Source organism: Tinamus guttatus, unplaced genomic scaffold (genome assembly GCF_059628265.1).
Source record: "Tinamus guttatus ecotype Peru unplaced genomic scaffold, ASM5962826v1 Tinamus_guttatus_pri_ptg000048l, whole genome shotgun sequence".
Taxonomy (NCBI): Eukaryota; Metazoa; Chordata; class Aves; order Tinamiformes; family Tinamidae; genus Tinamus; species Tinamus guttatus.
Genome location: NW_028288582.1, coordinates 3,630,529 through 3,647,946, shown reverse-complemented (window position 1 = coordinate 3,647,946; position 17,418 = coordinate 3,630,529). Strand labels below are relative to the sequence as shown.

At 43.2% G+C, this 17,418-nt stretch overlaps 1 protein-coding gene across 1 annotated transcript in view; it reads right to left on the bottom strand.

The window, feature by feature from the left end:
• Window positions 1–15,351, bottom strand: part of RHOJ (ras homolog family member J) — a 46,489-nt gene extending 31,138 nt beyond the window's left edge. Inside the window, exon 1 of the mRNA XM_010218137.2 lies at window positions 14,699–15,351. Coding sequence (XP_010216439.1) covers window positions 14,699–14,876 — 178 coding nt within the window. The 5' untranslated portion in view covers window positions 14,877–15,351. The remainder of the gene's footprint in view (window positions 1–14,698) is intronic.
• Between the last annotated feature and the right edge of the window lie 2,067 nt (window positions 15,352–17,418).

Sequence of the window (17,418 nt, the reverse complement as noted above, 5' to 3'; positions counted from 1 at the left end):
ATATATTTGAGAAAATATTAGAGAGAAAAAGTATATTTGAGATTCATCTCAGGAACAAATCCTTTTGAACAAGACTGCAGCTTGTGTTGTCATGCAAGCCCTTTGATCCACGTTCACTGACCTCACACAATTTCTTTACCTGAGCTATGTGGATGATCACAATTTGCATTGCGATAAGTTTGTTTCAGCAAACTTGTTTTCCTTCATAAACAATTTTTTCTGGACTTTTTTTCCTTGCTTTCCTTTTTCCTTCCACCCTTATTCCTTCAGATATATTGATCTCTGTAGGCTTAGTTCTTCCTAATTTAAGATCTGTTTTCTTTTAAAACTAGCTACATGTCTGGGAAACATATACTCTGGTGTTCCAAGAGGGCAGAGGGAAGTGTTTCTAGAAATAGCAAGATGACAAACAAATAAGAGAGAAATTCTGGTCTTGGCTACCTTACTGTAAACTCAGCCCATCGATCTTTTTTTTCAGAATTGAAGTTTCCCATCTGTCAATTGGTGGATATAAATCCCAGTGGATGTTGAAGAGACATCTGGAGTGTATCCTTTGTACTGTTATGGTCAGTGATCATCACCCAGTTACCAGACAGTTTTGCAGAGCTAGGAGAATTTGTGGTCTTTTCCTCCAAATGGGTGACTGCAGAGTTGCAATATGCCTAACATCAAACAGCTCCTAAAATCTGCTTAGTGCCCTTATTTCCATAGCCCTAGGAGCATCTAGGCAAGCTGTTCTGTAAACTGCGGGGATGGCTCCTGAGGGATAGGCTCTCTGCAGGGCTGCGAAGGAGACCCTAATGGCTATGACTGTGCCTGTAGGCTATGGAGGAACAAGGGACCTTCAGCAATTCAGGAGTCTGAACGGGTAGATTTCAACCACTTGGGATAAAAATGAGGAGAGGAACCCAAAAGATTTCCTTTCAAAACTCCTGTTGAATGTGAATTGGTGCCCACATGGTGCCTTTAAAATATTCCTACCTCAGTTTTTTGATGAGGAAGAGAGAGGAGATTTTCCACACACTGACATTCAGCCAAAACTAGCACAGAGGTGCCCGGACAAGAGAGAAAAGTCTTCCAGCCAGCTATACCTTTTCTACCTCAAAAATGACTCTATTGTATAGCGTGAGTTCCAAGATGCGGCTTCATTCTGGGCTTTGCATGTTTTTTCAAACTGCTGTTTATTTTGTCTGATCTGCCCTGACTTTCTGGTTCCTGTTACTGTTCTCTCCTATTGTTGCCATTGAACTCTGGCTCCTGCTGGGATTATGGTGGAGCTGCTTTTGTCTGAAGAAGTATAAAGGAGATTTTTGAATATTGGCATGCCAGGAGAAAAGCAGGGGCGGCACCTTTTTGTTCTACAGACCCATTCACCCCTTTTATCTCCTGAGTCCTTTCTTCTGGGATGTTTTTTCATCAGAGATTTTTTTATTGTCTTTGTGCTAGCTATTCCTCCATAGCATTTGGTGCCCACTGTCCCATGCAGAGCATGGAGCAGCCAGGCCCTAGCCCCAACCTGAGCTGCCATATAATTTCCTTTGCTGCTCAACCTCTTTTGCTTCTGTTACTATTAAAAAAAAAAAAAAAGGAAGGGAAATAATCTCGTTTATTACCCGCAGTAAGTAACTGGGATTGCATCTGTGCAATGGTGAGTGGCATGTGAGCTGTTGTCTCTATTGAGCAGCAAGCACCCAAACAAATGACTGGGATGAAAACTCCCTGAAGTGGAAACTACAGACACCTCTCTATCTGCTTGTGTAAACTAATATAGAAAAGAAGGAAATGTAGGGGAAAAAAATCCCCAAACATGTGGCTTCTTTGTAACCTAATAAGTCTTTCTTTGGCAAAAATAAATTACACAAGCATTAATATATAAACATTTCTTTCCATCTCCTGCAAATATATAAGGGGGAAATTGATCTTCCTTCTTGAGAAATTATCTATTGTGTGTCATGATTCACTTCTTCCTAACTTCTAAGAAGATCAGCAGTTTACATAGAAATGCATGAAGCGAATTATCTGCTTCCTTCACTTATTTTATTGATCTACTCATTAGCTTTTTATTATAGTCAACACATTCCTTAACTTCAGAGGTCTCCTTTGACTCATATTTGTTTAGCCTCAGCTCTACGATTCCCAAAGCAGTTGAACCTGTCAATGTGTATGAGTGTTGAATGGGATTGCCTAAAAACTACTTGTTCTGTTTTGACTATCAAAATATGTTTACCAAGATTTCCTCATATTGAAGATCATAAGACTAGGAGTTACGTATTATGGCAACAGGCAAAAATATTTACAACTAATAGAGAATATATCTAATTTTAGTTACTCACACCCACCACTCCCATTGGGAAATGAACCCAGTCTCTTTCCGGATACACTTCTAGCTATTCTAGGAAGAAAATCCATTAGGAACTGTCAGTAGTGATTTCTCATTACTTCTGATGGCTCTGTTTTTATTCTTGCTTGACAGCTCACGGTGAGAGTGTGGTAGGAAGGGCTGCCTTCAGACTGAGGAAATTCAGTCCTCAGATACCCCAGATGAACTTCCTTATGTTAGAGGTAAGTCATGGTAGGGAACATGACTTTGAGCCCTCACCTGAGAAGCTCATGAGAAGGATGGGCTTTATATTTTCTCCATGCTCCATAAAGAGTGTCATTAGGATGTGACACTTCTTTCCACAGACGCCAGATATTGTGGTCAAAATCCCTGTTCCCATGTCACTGACTAGAAAACCATTCCCTGGAGCAAGGCCACGTGTCACAGACAGAGACTGAGCTGGAAAAATCTTTCAGAGAAACTTTTGCTAACTTCTTTGTTCTAGAAATAAATGTGGTCCTTGGTAAGTAGAAAAGCAGACTGAAAGTCATCAGAGAAGAAGAGAAAAAATAAAAACTGTAGGTAGCATATACCAGGCATATTTAACAAAAGGAATAGAACGTGGTTCAAAGACTATTTTCCCTTTTCCTAAGCACTACCCTGGTTTGCTAGAACTTTTAGGGATTGTGGAGCTCTCCCACCACCATTACATCTCTTCAAATTGAGAGAAAGTAAAAGCACATCTAAACTCATCCTATTTGAAGTGTTTTCCTAGGAAAATTTGTCCTTGTTTCACAAGCGTTTCTTTCAGTGGAAGTGGGAGGAAGCCTTTGGATAATAATGATTACAGTATAATAACTGTAAAATGGATAATAACAGTAACCAAGTAGAACTGGCCAGGGGATGATAATTCAGCTCTGTGACAACTTCTGAGGTTTTACAATTTGTTTTCATTTTACAATGGAATGAAAACAAAACCTTCAGATATTATGTTTTCAATTTAGGTCTTTCTTGCTGCACTGTCAGAAATAACCAGAGTGCCCTGGACCTCAAGAATCTTGTCCTTCAAAATATTTAAAAAATGTTTCAACTTTGATGAATCAACATTCTCTCCTGGTGGGATAGCTTGTTAAAAATGTTCTGGCCAGACCTTCTGCTAACCCCAAACTTCAAAATAATGAGTAGTATCCTGTAAAACATAATTGTTACAAGTGAGTTGCTTTAAGGTTTAGAGATTTTTTTATTATAGCTTTTCCTGCCATCCTCCTCCATTCTCCAATCCTCCTCTTCTTCTTCTTCATTTGTTTGGTTTGGTTTGGTCTTTTCTCTTTTCTTCATTCTCTTGCAACTCCTTCTGCCCTTGACCTTCCCTAGCTTATGCAGAAGGAGCTGTGATAAAATAATGTTCTTCTGATATGCCAGGAAAGGGGTGGAACCACAGAGCTGCTGGATTGCCTCGGGACTAGTGGTCTCTGTGGGGGTTCCTGCCAGAGTCCTGCAAAACCCTATCTGGCTGCTATTTGGTCTTTACTCCTCTAGGATGGCATTTTTTGCCAGGCAGAGTTGACATCTACAAGAAGGATGGAGGAAGCTGGAGAAAGGAAACCAAGAACTGGAAGGAGTTAATATCATGTAAGGTACAAAGTGTTTTTTAGTCACATCATGTGGGTATGAAGAGCCTCAGAGGGACAAGGTTCCCCATTGCTCTCAGGAGTTTTCACTCTGTTGTGCAAGATCCCCAAACTCTATTTTCCTTGCAAAATTTTAACTATATATATATATATAATTGCTCATGTTTATGCATTTAAATAGAGGGCAGGGGCAGAGAAACCCAGTTGGGAGGACCATCTGGAGAAAATACAAGTTATTCTTGCTCCACCATTTTCTTGGCATGGATTTTCTCTGTCAAACACTAATTCAGTTTTGGGAACTCATTCTGCATTCACAATCTTTGTTGCTTCTTGTTTTCTTAGAAGCATCAGGAGGTTTGTATAGTATAGCTACAAGAAGCTCTTTACAGGAAAAGAAATAAATTGGGCAATATGATACAAATAATGGAAGAATGAAATATTTCACCATTTTAGCAGTTTCCCAGGAGGGAGAGTGGAGGGAGAAAAAACACTTAACACTTTAAAACATTAAAATAACAAGAACCACCACAACCTCACCCCTCTGGACCTGAACCAAACAATTCAATGGTTTGGGCAAATTCCCAGCTGAACTCCAAGTGGCACACTCAACCAGAAAATATTTCTATGCATGGCAAGGGAAATTCTACATAATTATGATATTATGGGCTGGTTCAGCCATCCTGGAGTTCTTCTGCAAGGCCTGGTTTTAGGCAGGTTATCTATATGTTTTTGGAAATATTAACTGCCACTTTAATAATTTTGATCCTATTTTCATGTATGGTATTCTTGGAAAACTACTTTCTGAAAGCTGTATTACACATACATGTTTTTAATGAAAGATATTACTCCCTTGAGCTCCTGGGATGAGCTAAAGAATATTTTGAGCAGTAACTAGAAGGCAGTGAAGCAAAGGGAATTGCATTTGATTTTTGAGATTTACTGGTTACAAAGACAACACAAAGCAAGGGCAATGCTCTGAAGGCAAAGGGCCTTTCTAAAAGCTTAAATGACAGCATACAAATGTCCCTGTAGATTTTGTCCACACTCCTGTTGGAAATTTTAATGGCAAATATGCAGAAAGCAAAAATGGGATTAAGCAGAAAAGAAATTACAAACAGTTCTGTAGTGTTCTTTGTGTTTGAAAGGTCTCTCTGTAGTTCTAGCTGTCTAAAAATAAATATACAATTACAAAATATCTATCTAGGCATGTAGGCCTTGAGCCCACGGTGAGGTTGGTGTGTTTCTATAGAGTCCATCTGGGAACTGGGGCCATACAACTGATCCTGTCAACGATACCGTTGTTATCAGAGCTTGAATGGACACCACGAAGCCCAGGGGCTCTTCTCCCCTTCTGCAAGCCACTGCTTGATTTATATATTGCGAAATAGATGGTCTTGGAAGGCATATGTCAGTGGAACAACATATGGAGCTTGTTCCAGAGCTGATGCTCCCCACTGGAAATGCCTCACCTTCTAAAGGAAAAGGGGAAAACAGGTCTCTGCATTTTTTCTGCTCATTGCAGTAGCAGAGTAGCAGTGCTCACAGAAAGACTCTCAAGCAACCAGGCCCCAAAAGTTAGAACAGGACCTTCAATCTATTCCTAGCTTTTGGAGGAAAACACGCTGAGGTAAACTAGCTGGTTCTGAAATGGAGCCTCTGAGATTGCTCCGAAATAGGCAGCGCCCGAGTCACGGCAGGCCTGGCCTTGCAGGACGGAATTGCTCATAGCAGCTGGCCGCCTGCCCGCTCGGGAACTGGAGCATGAGACAGTTTATGAACTTAAAACACATTTTCCAACCTTATGGGATTTTCCTTATGGTCTGTTCTCAGCAAAGCAGCATTATTATTGTAAATAGATGCTCTTTTTGTCCCATCTCCCAAGGGACAGAAATTAATGTTATGCCTGAAAATGTATGTTTTCCCACTCATTGCTGAAGCTGTGCTTTTCCATAAGGTCTGCAGAAAGCACAGTATTAGCAGACCCTGTTAATATCATTACTTCAAAGTTATAGACAAATGTCTTTGCCAGAGAGTCTTTCATAAAAAACATTGCCTTCATTCCCTCAGAACTGCGAGGGTTGGAAAGGAGCTTTATGAGTCATCTCAGGCGTCCTCCTGCCTTGTGGCAGGACCTTTCTGTCCAGCCCCTCTGCACAGTCCCTCTTTAACCCTCTTGCTCCAAATGCCTGAGTACTGGCTCTTTGGCTCATCACTTAGATCATTTTCCAGACACACTGATATCCTACCTGGGACCAGGATAGAGGAATGAACCTGCTGGTACAATGCTGGGTTGCTCTTCAGCCTTCTGCTCCCAAGCCATCATCCTCCTCCCTATGCCTTCTGTGCCACTATGCTCTGGAATATTTTTGCAGCTGCCCCTCTCCCTCCTTTGGGAGGACATTTTTTTTTTCCCAGTGTTTCTGATGCTGGTGAATGTTTTTTCCAGCCTTCTCTCTCCCAGTGGCTAGTCCACACGTTACGTATTTATGGAATCACTGCTGTGCCAGTCTCTGAGGCAGAAAGGCAACCCTGGGGCAAGCACACAGCTGGATTTGCTGGTACACTAGACCCATGCTAAGTCTGGGGAACTGGTTTGCTGCCAGGTGAAACCCCAGCCTTCACAGTCTCTCATGCCTTCCCCTTGCTTCTGATCCTATACACCCTGATGGAGCTGTGGGGCTTGCTGAAGGAGCGTTCCTCAGCAAAAGAGCCATGAGGTTTGGGCTGTGCTGTGACCCCGAGGACTTGTCCAAGTCATCCTGCCTACTGCCATGTGATGACTCTCCATGCCCACAGTGATATCTGTTTAATGAAAAGATTTTGCTCTTAGTCATAAATCTATCAATATTTATGTTGTAGAACAAATACTAAGGAAAAAACATCACTGAATAATGAGATCTGCAGCAATTTTAGCCAATAGTGATAGCAACCACATGGCCCAACTGGGGTCCCTCATGCTTCCCTCCCTTGGCTCTCTCTGTGGGACTGCTAAAGCATGATGGATGGGGCCAGGGATTACAACAAGGTGCAATGATGCTTTCTCAGCTCTGGGAGAGCCTTCCTGTCCACCTGGGTATGTGAGAAATTCACTGGCTGATTAACAACAGCACTTGAGCAATTTTGCACATGTGAAAGAAGCACATGAGGTCCAGTCCCTTCGTTTAGCCAAGCCATCTGTCCGCCACTGGTAGCACAGCTTTACTTGGGTTCTAAGTCTGAATGGGACTAGTGCTTGGGCAATAAGCTGGGTAAATTCCAGCTTTTAATTATGGGACATAATTAAAATATATTTTTCCAGATTTTATCTGTGGAAAAAGGGAGGATGAATACCCCTTCATAAATCTAGTCTAGAATTTATCCAGATCTCAGGGCCTGTTGGGACCAAACTTGGAGTGACAATCCATAAAGCTTTCATCCTTCACTAACTTATTCCAACACTTAGCTGGAAGTCCTGTAGCATGGGAATACAAGAACAGCATATCCTACAGGACACTGGTAAGTGCGTGTTTGCTCTTAAAAGTAGGCTGGAATATAATCATGTGGATTATTTTTTTATTACAAAGATAAATAATAATTTGACAGGAGATGTCATTATTGTTTAATGACTTTGTCTTAACAGAACAATTGAAGGAAATCTGTTTGCTCTTCCTCACCCCTTGTCATTTCCATGATGTCAATGGATCTGGCCATAACAATTGGAAAGTTAGAACATAGGAAAGGCACTACCTGCTGAGCAAAATACACAGGATAATACATGGGAGCACTGATGTGTATTGCTGATACAGACATCTGTATCAAAGTTTACCAGGGGAGCAGAAAATGAGAAGGAAGTTTTGAGGGAGGCATTTTGCTTTGTCTCGGTCAGTAACCAAGCCATCGTAATGGTGACTCAGTGAGGGAAAAGCCCTCGAACATCCTACAGGAATGAAGCACTTGTGAATAACAAGAAGTTTTGGTTGTTTACACATTTGTGCTGTGTTTTTGTTTCTTTTGCCTTCATGAAGGGCTTCTGACCAAGGAATCTATCAGGCTGGCAATGAGCACTGTGTCCGGCATCACCTGCATGTGGTTTTGCCACATGAGGAGGATGGCTGGCTGCACTGATTGAGTCAATTATTTATTGTAAGAGATTGGATGTGTTTTTAGTCCAAGCTGTAGAGATTGTCCTCTGGGCCAGAGGCCACAGTTTCAGTTTTGATTTCCTCTGCTGATGTCACCTTCTATAACATTATGCTGATAAGAAGAGGAAGAGGAAAACTAAGGACTGAGGGTCATGGCATGGTTGAGAAGAAGAGTGTATTTTCTCATCACTGTTAACTCTTTTCATGTTCTCAGACAAATCTCTCTGTGTCTCCTTCTCAGCAGTACATTGCTGCAGAAGCAAAATTTGCGAATCTGTTTGCCCGTGCATGTACCATAGGGTTCACTCCAGAAAATCCCTTTCTACAGCATTATCTAGAAATAAGAGGGCTGGGTTTACCAGGCTCTCAGCCTTGGTAGTCAGGTCTCCATCTCTGAAGTAGCCGTAGACAGATTTAAGATAATCTGCCTCTCATCACACCTCATTCAAGTCATATCCTGGCCTCTAAGAGAAGATAATATTGACTCACATTTTAATATCTCTTACAGAAATTTTTATTCTAGCTCATGATACCACTTGATCTCTGATATTTGGTACTCGTGTTTTTTTTTTTTTTTTTTTTTTTTTTTTTTTTTTTTTTGTTGGAAAATCTTGTTAACGTTTCCTTCTTGGTAACTTCCAGATAGAGATAAGTTCCTTGTGTTAATCACACACCATGCAGTGAAACGTTTCTGTTTACCCCATTTGGCTTGGTCATCTTTTCAACACATTCCCTCAAGACTGTGGTAGCCCTTTAAAAAAACCCAACAATTCTACACCTGACCCAGAAAGACACATGGACCCACTTTCCAGTGGTTTAACTAACCCCATGTTTAGTATTCTCAGTGGTTCTTGTTGACCTTCAAACACTACATAGCTAATGGGAAGGAGTAGACTGAAGGGAGGTGGGATTTGGGCTGTGTATATCTGAATAAAGTAATGTAGGTGCTTCATCTACTTCTCTCATTTCTGCCACCGTTTTTCCCCCTGTTCATTGTACTTTGCTTATTCCTTTTGTCTGTCTTTTTGACTTTAAACGTTATTCATTGTGCTGTGTTGTCACATTGCCACAGCACTCAGAGCAGTGCTGCAGAAATGAACCTCGAGCATTTTAGGAGATATCTCTGGTTTATCCTGGATGATATCAGAAGATTGCAAGAGAAGTCCTTTTAGCTCCCGAGAGAAAAAAACACAACATTGGCCTAATGTGGCTGCTAATCTAAAGAGCCAGACTTTAAAAGAGCCAGTGCCTTCCTGTCTCAAGGATAAAGTTCAGATCTGCATGATCAAAATTGGGCGAACATTAAAAGGAAAAACACAAAACAAAACACTGCAAACATCCATTCAAATAAACATCACAGCTTTCTCACTGCTATTTATAGCTCTTTCAGTTTAACAACCCCAAATGTGTCGCATGAAGGATTTCCATAATATGCTAACAGGACTACTCATAGCAGACAACTGTCTCAAGAGCATGATTGTGTGGAGGCCCCCACCAAAGTTCCCATGCAGAAATTGCAAATCTTCTTGGGCAGCCCCTTCAAGGCTCCACAAGTTTCAATGGGGAGGGGGAAGGTGATTGTATGAGGTTTAGGTCATTGCTCACACACCATGGTGAACAGAGCCGGGCTGAAACCAGTGTGCCTGCGTGAAGCATTAGCAATCGATTTAACGTAACTAGCACATCAAAAGTGTGGACAGATGTGCTCTTGTGCCTGTAACTGGAGAAGTTCGGGAAGTTACAGCTCCCATCTGGTTTCTGCTGCGTCTCAGCCGGAGGTTCCCCCACCATGGTGAGAGCTGCAAGGGGAGGCTGCTCAATTCGTGGCTGCTGGTGCTGCCTGTCCTGACCCGCCTGATCCAGCCTTTCTCCTCATCCAAGGAAAGCCAGTAGCACCTGCTTCCAACCTCCTCTTCCTCAGAAGCACCCCAGAGACACGACGTTGTATCAGTGCTGTGTCCCATGGGTGGCATATAATGGATTTATGGATTTGCGCAGGCACAAGCCGATCACCCAGTGCAAGAGCAGCCGTTCTGCTCTGGGCAAAGGATCTGCATGAAGAAGCTGTGGGACCTGCCTGGCCAGCAAGGGCTCTGTGAGGACGGAGCCCCGCAGCTGCATCAGTGCAGAGCCAGGCAGATTATCATCGCGAATCATCGCTGGAGAGCAAAGAGCCTGTCTGCTAACAGAAATGAATGGCTGTGGTCTTCCATATTGCTTTTAATTTACGGTGCTTTGATCATGGCTGAACTATTCTGTATGCTATTCATTAGCTGATCACATGCCACTGCTAATTTTTTTCAAATGGATTCACTATTTATAAATGTTCACCCACTTGCGCTGACATATGAAGAGAGGGAGGGACGTATTCGTGGCGTCTACGTTAAGCCTTTAATGCAGATGCTTTGCGCTTCTCCTTTGGAGGTGGTCACCTCTCTCTCATTTCCTGCAGATGTAACTTGAGCTCCTGGAGCTGTTGGTGTGACATTCACCTATGTGCAGTGCCTAAACTAGACAGCTGGAGACTCATAAACGCCTTCTTGTTGGGCTTCAGCCGACCCAACTGAAGAGTTCAGCCACTTTCTGTGCAGTGACCTAACTGACTCCCATGCACTGGTTCTGCTGCTCAATACACTGAGATTTTTAAAGACAAGAACAAGGGCACTTTTGAGTATGAATGTTGGGATGAGTAAATTGAATGCAAAGAATTGCTTTTTTTGGGGTGGGGTGGGGATGGGCGGTGCATGAATAGTAAAAGAAATGCGTAGTATCTAAATCACAAACAATGCATGTCCCCTTTCTGTCTTCCACAGAGCAACCCGGATTATTTTGGTACTATTCCACTGATTTTGCTAGTGTTTGTATTGAAATTTTTGTTGGTACAACCTTGGTCCTAACTAAACAGTTATAACCTCACATAGTCGGACACAATGCAAGTCACCCTGACTGAGAGACCTTTGCTCATGGAAAAAAAAAAAACATTTGATGTTCAAAAGATGGAAAGGCATGTGCAAACAGCTACCCACTATCCAAACAGTCTCTATTGTCACAGTTATTGCCAGTGATATCCTGTTTGTCAGTAGGAGAGCATTTTGGTTTGCCTGCACCAGAAATAGTCCTTTACTACATGGCCAAAACCTTTGGAATGGGACTTGGAATTTCACCAAAGCAAGGAAATCTATCCAGGTCTTTCGTTGTCCAACAAGACTTCTTCAAAATGCCTTGAGAAATGAACAGGCTCATAAACCTCCCTGCATCTAGCAGAAGAGCCCAGCTCAATATCCAAATAACAAATTCACCTTCCCTGTGTACCTGGCGTTGCCTCTGGTCCTGCTCTATATCCATCTCTACAGCCCATCCATGTTCTATAGCCCAATCTCATCAGCAAGCCCATTTTGGTGGGCCCTGGGTGAACTCCACGGCAGAGTATCATCAGTGTGAAACTGATCAGTGGTTTGGGCTTTTGTGTAGGCTTCACACAGTTGAAAAACCATCTACCTTTTTCTTTCAGGCATTGCTGTAGCAGAGTGGAGATATGAAAAACAATCTTCTTTCCTTGCATAGAAGCTATGTATTGCTATTGGTTTTCCCAGAGGCAGAATGGCCCCAGATTTTTGAAGTGCTTTCAAGCCCTTTCATATGAAAGGTAGTGGGTAAAAATGGCACAAATACAACGCTTGTTGGAGCTCAGCCCCTGAAATGCTCCCTCGTTACCTCTGCTGGGTTGCCCATGTCCGTGTGTGCCTCTGCTCTAGCTGGGGTGTGAAAACCCATCCCTGACGGGTGCCTGAAGAGCATCAGCTCGGCAAGGGCCAGTGGATGCAGTTGGCGATGCGGGGCCTTGAACACCCTGGACCCGGTGGCCGGGCCTTTGGAGCATGTCCTGATCCTGTGCTGGAGAGCATCGCTGTCTCCATCAAGCCAGCGGTGTGAAACAGTGGTGAGATCACAGCTGGAATCACTGCTTTTTAATGCTTTCCTCCCACCTCCTTTTTTTATTATTATTTTTCCATTAGAAAGAAGGAAATTAGTAAATACCCTGGGACTCGCAACCGGGTTGCAACCCTATGAGGCAAGAGGAAACCTCCTGCTAACACATCGCGAAGAGTGCCCGGCTGAGAAACCTCCAATGGAAAGTGCAGCTCTGTTAAAATCTTCAATAAACCACTTCGGAGCGTTTTCAGCACCGATTGGGGAAAGCTGTAAGGGTTTGCTTTGGCAGGGGCAGACACGGCACTCCGGCGGGGTGAATTTGAGGGTGACTCTGCAGATGCCCAGCTTCCCTGCAGGAACTGCCCATGTGCCAGGCCTCGCTCCATGCGTTGGTGGCCCCATCGCTCTGCCACCCCTATAGCCATGGGCTACTGCACACCCTGGAACTGGAAGGGGCCATTGCCCAGTGTGTCCTGAAGGCCATGAATTTGGAGGTAAGCATACCTCAAGTGAATTCTTCCCCTTCCTAATAACCACACTACTTTTAAGTATTTTAATAGGCTATGTTCTTTCCTATGCTATATAATATTTTGTTATTACATTAGCTGTTTCTTCTGGCGCTCTTCACCAGAAGGCATTTCCACACCTCGGTTCTGGGCGCTGCTTTGTAGTGAGATTGATTTAGAAAAGTCAGGGTTGCCCAGAGAATGGAAATTGCATTTCTGATGAGTGCTAGCTTTAACCACTGGAGCTGGATAGGATTTGTCACAGAATAGCAATTAATAAGCTGCTTTTCCTCCTTAACTTTCTGAATTTATGTTTCTATCAGAGAGCTCTCATAGGTAAAGAAGCAAATAATAGCTGGAGGTATTTGAGAGGCTTTTACCTGGTGCCCTGCAGAAAGGAGGAGGATGTGGTGATACTCTCCATCTGCCTGCCCTCCTCTCAGCCCCTCTCTCCCTCAGTGACTATTGAATCCTCTGGCCGTTTCTATCACCTGGTACAGAGAGGAGAAGAAATCCAAGCCAGACCCTACAAGCCACCTGTGGCTGCACAGAGGAAGTCATTGCAATGTGATGCCCTCTCCGAGTGCTGGCATCAGGGTGTGCATGTGAGTGCTTCCCCCATGCATGCACCCAATCCACCTGGTCAATGTACACATGGCCTGGGATCGGCTATCCTATGGGTGTCTGCATATATGGTGATATCCATGGGGCACAGGAGAACTGCAGGATGCAGGACTGGGGCATGAGGCTGCCAGAACTCAGGTTATCCCCCCAAAATTGAGGCTGGTGGCATATAACATATGCAACCTCAGGCTTCCTTAGTGTTTTTTGGTGGTGGTTTTCTTTTTATTTTGGCTCAAGCATGTGCTTGTTTGCATCATCTCTCCTTTTTTTTTAACTTCTTATCTGAATAAAGACTTTTTCTAAAACCGCCGTTTAATCTGCATGGTGGGAAGGGCAGAGGAAAGGGAGCACTGCTCGCATCTCGCAGTGACGCTGCCCACACTTACGGAGCAAAAGGTCATCCCATTTCCATGGGTCAGATGCTGCAGTTACACAGCTTTCTTGTTTGGCCAGTTCATCTGCTAAATCTGACACGAAGCCAGAGTGAAAACAGAGATTTTTTCCCATTACAGAATACCAAATCTATGATAAGCCACGCCATGAAAATCCAGTTTTTAAGGAGGTGGGGAGAAAATGAGAGAAACTCCAACTGCTGCTGCAAGATAAGCAATGAGTTTTGCAGTGCTTCTAAAATCTCGTTTCTGGAGTTCTTGTAAACAACAACAACTGTAAACCTAAGGAACAGTGAGATAAGAAAAACATGCAGAATCTGGGATAAAAAAATTAAGCAGCAGTTTGAGCAACAATTTTAGCATATCACATCATCCACATGATAACTTTAGACACAGCTGGGTAAAGTAAGTAATTGCTACAGAATGAGGCCCGTGAATAATGCGCTTAATATGTGTCTCTAGTTTGAACAGGGATGCCATGAACATCATTATGTTCTTTGTAATTTTTTTGTTCTACGTCAAATTCCCTCACTCTAAAGTACTCAAATCAATCATCAGTTCTGCTGTTCTTACAGTCAAGCTATAATATTAAATTCTATTTATAAATGTAGTAGCAAACATCTCTGAAAGGAGAGAGTTATTCTGACAGCACTGAAACACTCTGAGGGTTTTCTCAAAGATTATTCCTTAAGTAGGATATAAGTATTGTAAGTCAAGCACCATTTGCCATGCGGCAGAAGATGACCAAAAATGTAAATTTTCATGTATATCTGTCATCTTTATAATAGCAAAAGTTCAAATAACAAAGTTCAAAACTTCATAATTCAAAAAACGAACCAGGCAGCTGAACTTAACCTGACAGAGGCTGAGTGATATCCGTTGTCTCTAAAACCCAGCGGATTTAACTGCGTCTCTAACACTGCTTATTCACCACAAACAAAACAAAAAATCGGACGCAAACGAATAATTTCCCTGAATAAATAAATAAATCCTGCATTGCCCCAATTGCAAGAGCTGCCATCTAAGCTGCCTGGCCCCGCTCCAGGCCTGAATCACATTCCCAGGCGAGAAGTAACCCATGCGTCCCCTTCGAACTGTCCTCTTCTGCCCTTGGTCTTCCCTTTGTGCCCACCTGGCCCTTTTGTGGCTCCTCCTTAAAGCCCTTGCTTACCTGCATAGTGGTCGAACACGGTGGGCACGTACTCCTCAGGGAAGGCGTCGTTGGCGTAGCTCATGAGCAGACAAGTCTTCCCGACCGCGCCGTCCCCAACCACCACGCATTTTAACATCTTCTTGGTGCCGCTGCTGCCGCCGTCAGCGCAGTTGTCATCTTCTTCCTTGCAGTTCATTCTTGCTGCTGCTGCTGCTCCCGGGACTTCCAAGTGCACATGAAGGAAAAATGAAGTGCGATTGTATTGAGTTTTCCTGAGTTTGGAGGTGGGGTGGGGGGGAATCTCAAACTCAGGAAATCATACTAATGTTTCCAGGCTGTCACAGCCGCTTCTAACAATTACCAGAGCAGTCGAGAGAATCATCGAGGTGAATAAATTAAATATATATATATAGAGAGAGGAGTAGCGTTAAAAAAAAAAAAGAAAAGAAAAAGTGATTTGTCCGTTCTTGGGAGTCCGAGTCAGGAAATCCTCATCCTGCCCCAGAGTTCTCCGTCTTTATTGCAACTTAAAAAACATCAGCAGCCTCCAGCTTTGATTCGCTTCTCCCTGCCTCCAGCTTGGCCGTGGGACTCAGCGACTCCTGCTAAATCCACTCCATTTTCCATTGCCTTTCTAACATGGAGGAGAGCCGGGAGGTTTTTAATGGAGTTTTTCCTCTCTTTCTCCAGCGTGCTGTGTGTCAGGAAATCATGGGTTTCCTGCCGAATTCCATATTAGGATCAGTGGGCTCGCGAAGGGCTGCGAACAATGGGAGCTCTGTGTGTGTTTGCACTGGGGGGAACTCTGCCAGGACGCCGGGAAAGGAAAACACTAGAGGTCCCTCTGCAGACCGGAGTTTTAGGCTTCCTGCTCCATCCCGTACGGAGCTGCTTGCCGGCAGGGAGAGCCGGCGGGAAGATTTTTGGGAGGCAAATGCTGCCTAAAATGCGGGTTTTGGACCGGAATGGCCATGCAGGGTGCGGCAAGGCTGAGAACGGCGCTGTCTCCTCATCGCGCCTTGGGTTACCACATTCCCTACAGTTGGGAAGGTGCTAGAGGTGGCTGAAAGTATAAAGGGTAGGTATCATTTAAGGCAACATTTTCTGCATCTAGAGCACTTTAATACTAAGAGTGCTTCAAAATACTATATCATATCATAACTATATCACTATATCATACAATATCATTGATTCCTCAAGTCACGCGTTCAGAAAGTATCGCTTACACTTTCCCCTCATCTACCCTCACCCCCCCCCCAAAAAAAAAAGAAATTTCCCCCTCCACGCTAAGTGTAAGTGTATAAACACCAATGGGGCTAGAGAGAAAAAAAAATAAATATTACTGGAATATATAAATATAAAAGAGTGCTACGGCCAGCATTTGCTGGGACATAGCATCACCAAGAGGCTTCCCCAGTTAGGAGTTCAAGTGATGTCCTCTTAGTTCTCCAAGCAGTCTCTACACTGATTAATTCCACCATCAGCAATATAGTTGGATCATCCTCAGGGCATCAAGAATTACAAAGTTTTTTTTCTTTTAACTCCTTTCTTGCTGTTTTGGGGACAGATCAAAAAAAATCTGATCCTGTGCCTCCTTTTTTCTGCTATTACAGGGCTGGGTGCTGATACCATTCCATGCCTTTGCTTACCACTCTGTTTGCCTTGTTGGTTAAGTTTCCAGAATATATGATTATTATCACAATATATTATTATTAACTGCAAAGCCCAGGGAGGCAAATATTCCAATAGTTCATAGTTCAACTCCCTTCCCCTCTCTCGGACAAAAGCACCAGCTATCTCAATTCCCATTTTACTTTGGCATAATGTAGAAGCTGGCAGCAATAGAAGGTTATGGGACACTCCTGAGCAAACTCCCTATGGCTCAGTCCTCCATGCTCAGCCCTGCTGCATTGCTTTGAGCATGACTGAAGGTCATTGTAGACCTTCCAGTTATGTATAGGAAGCTCTGTGGGGAATTTTAGCTAAGATGCGTCGGTGAAAGAATTTTCATCCTGGCCTCTCTTAGCAGGTGGGATGGATGTGCAGCCACACGCTTGGAATCTATCTGATGGCTTGCCTGTAAAAGGCCAATGATGTGATGAGTTTAGCTTTAAGGTGAGAAAGGCTGACAACTTGCCTATAATACTCTCAAATTCACTGGGATAATTTTTTTTACGTGTATAAAGGACATGGACAGCCCTAGAGGAGGTATGACAAAGATACAAAAAAACGGCTGGACTGGAAAGCATTTGCTTTCTTTAACCTGGTTACTTTAGTGTGCTTTTGCACCTTTCAGATCAGTCAAACTAGAATATGGTTTGAGCTGGTTTAGCTGCAGCAAAGCTTAATCACACTGTTTTACACATTTGTTTTCCCTTGGTAGACTGAGAGAATTAACCCCTCTGCTACACTAGGGTCTGATCTTTTACTTGCAAACTTGGCAATGACTTTGGTGTGGGAGTTAACAGCCCAACCCTGTTACAGTCTAGCAAAGTTTGAGCAATTCTTTGTGTTTTGCAGAAAATTTCTTAAGCTGTATATTACAAGGGGTAATGATTTGGGTTAAACTGACCCTCCTGCAGTGACAGTGCAAGTTACACCTCCCCAAAGACTCTTCTGCACAACAGAGCTGTGGAAGAATTCCTCTGTGGAATTACAGGCTATTGGTAACAATTAGCAAAACTGACAAGGTCTGAGGATTTCATTTGGATCTAGGGCTTTTTGCTCTTTCTCTAATC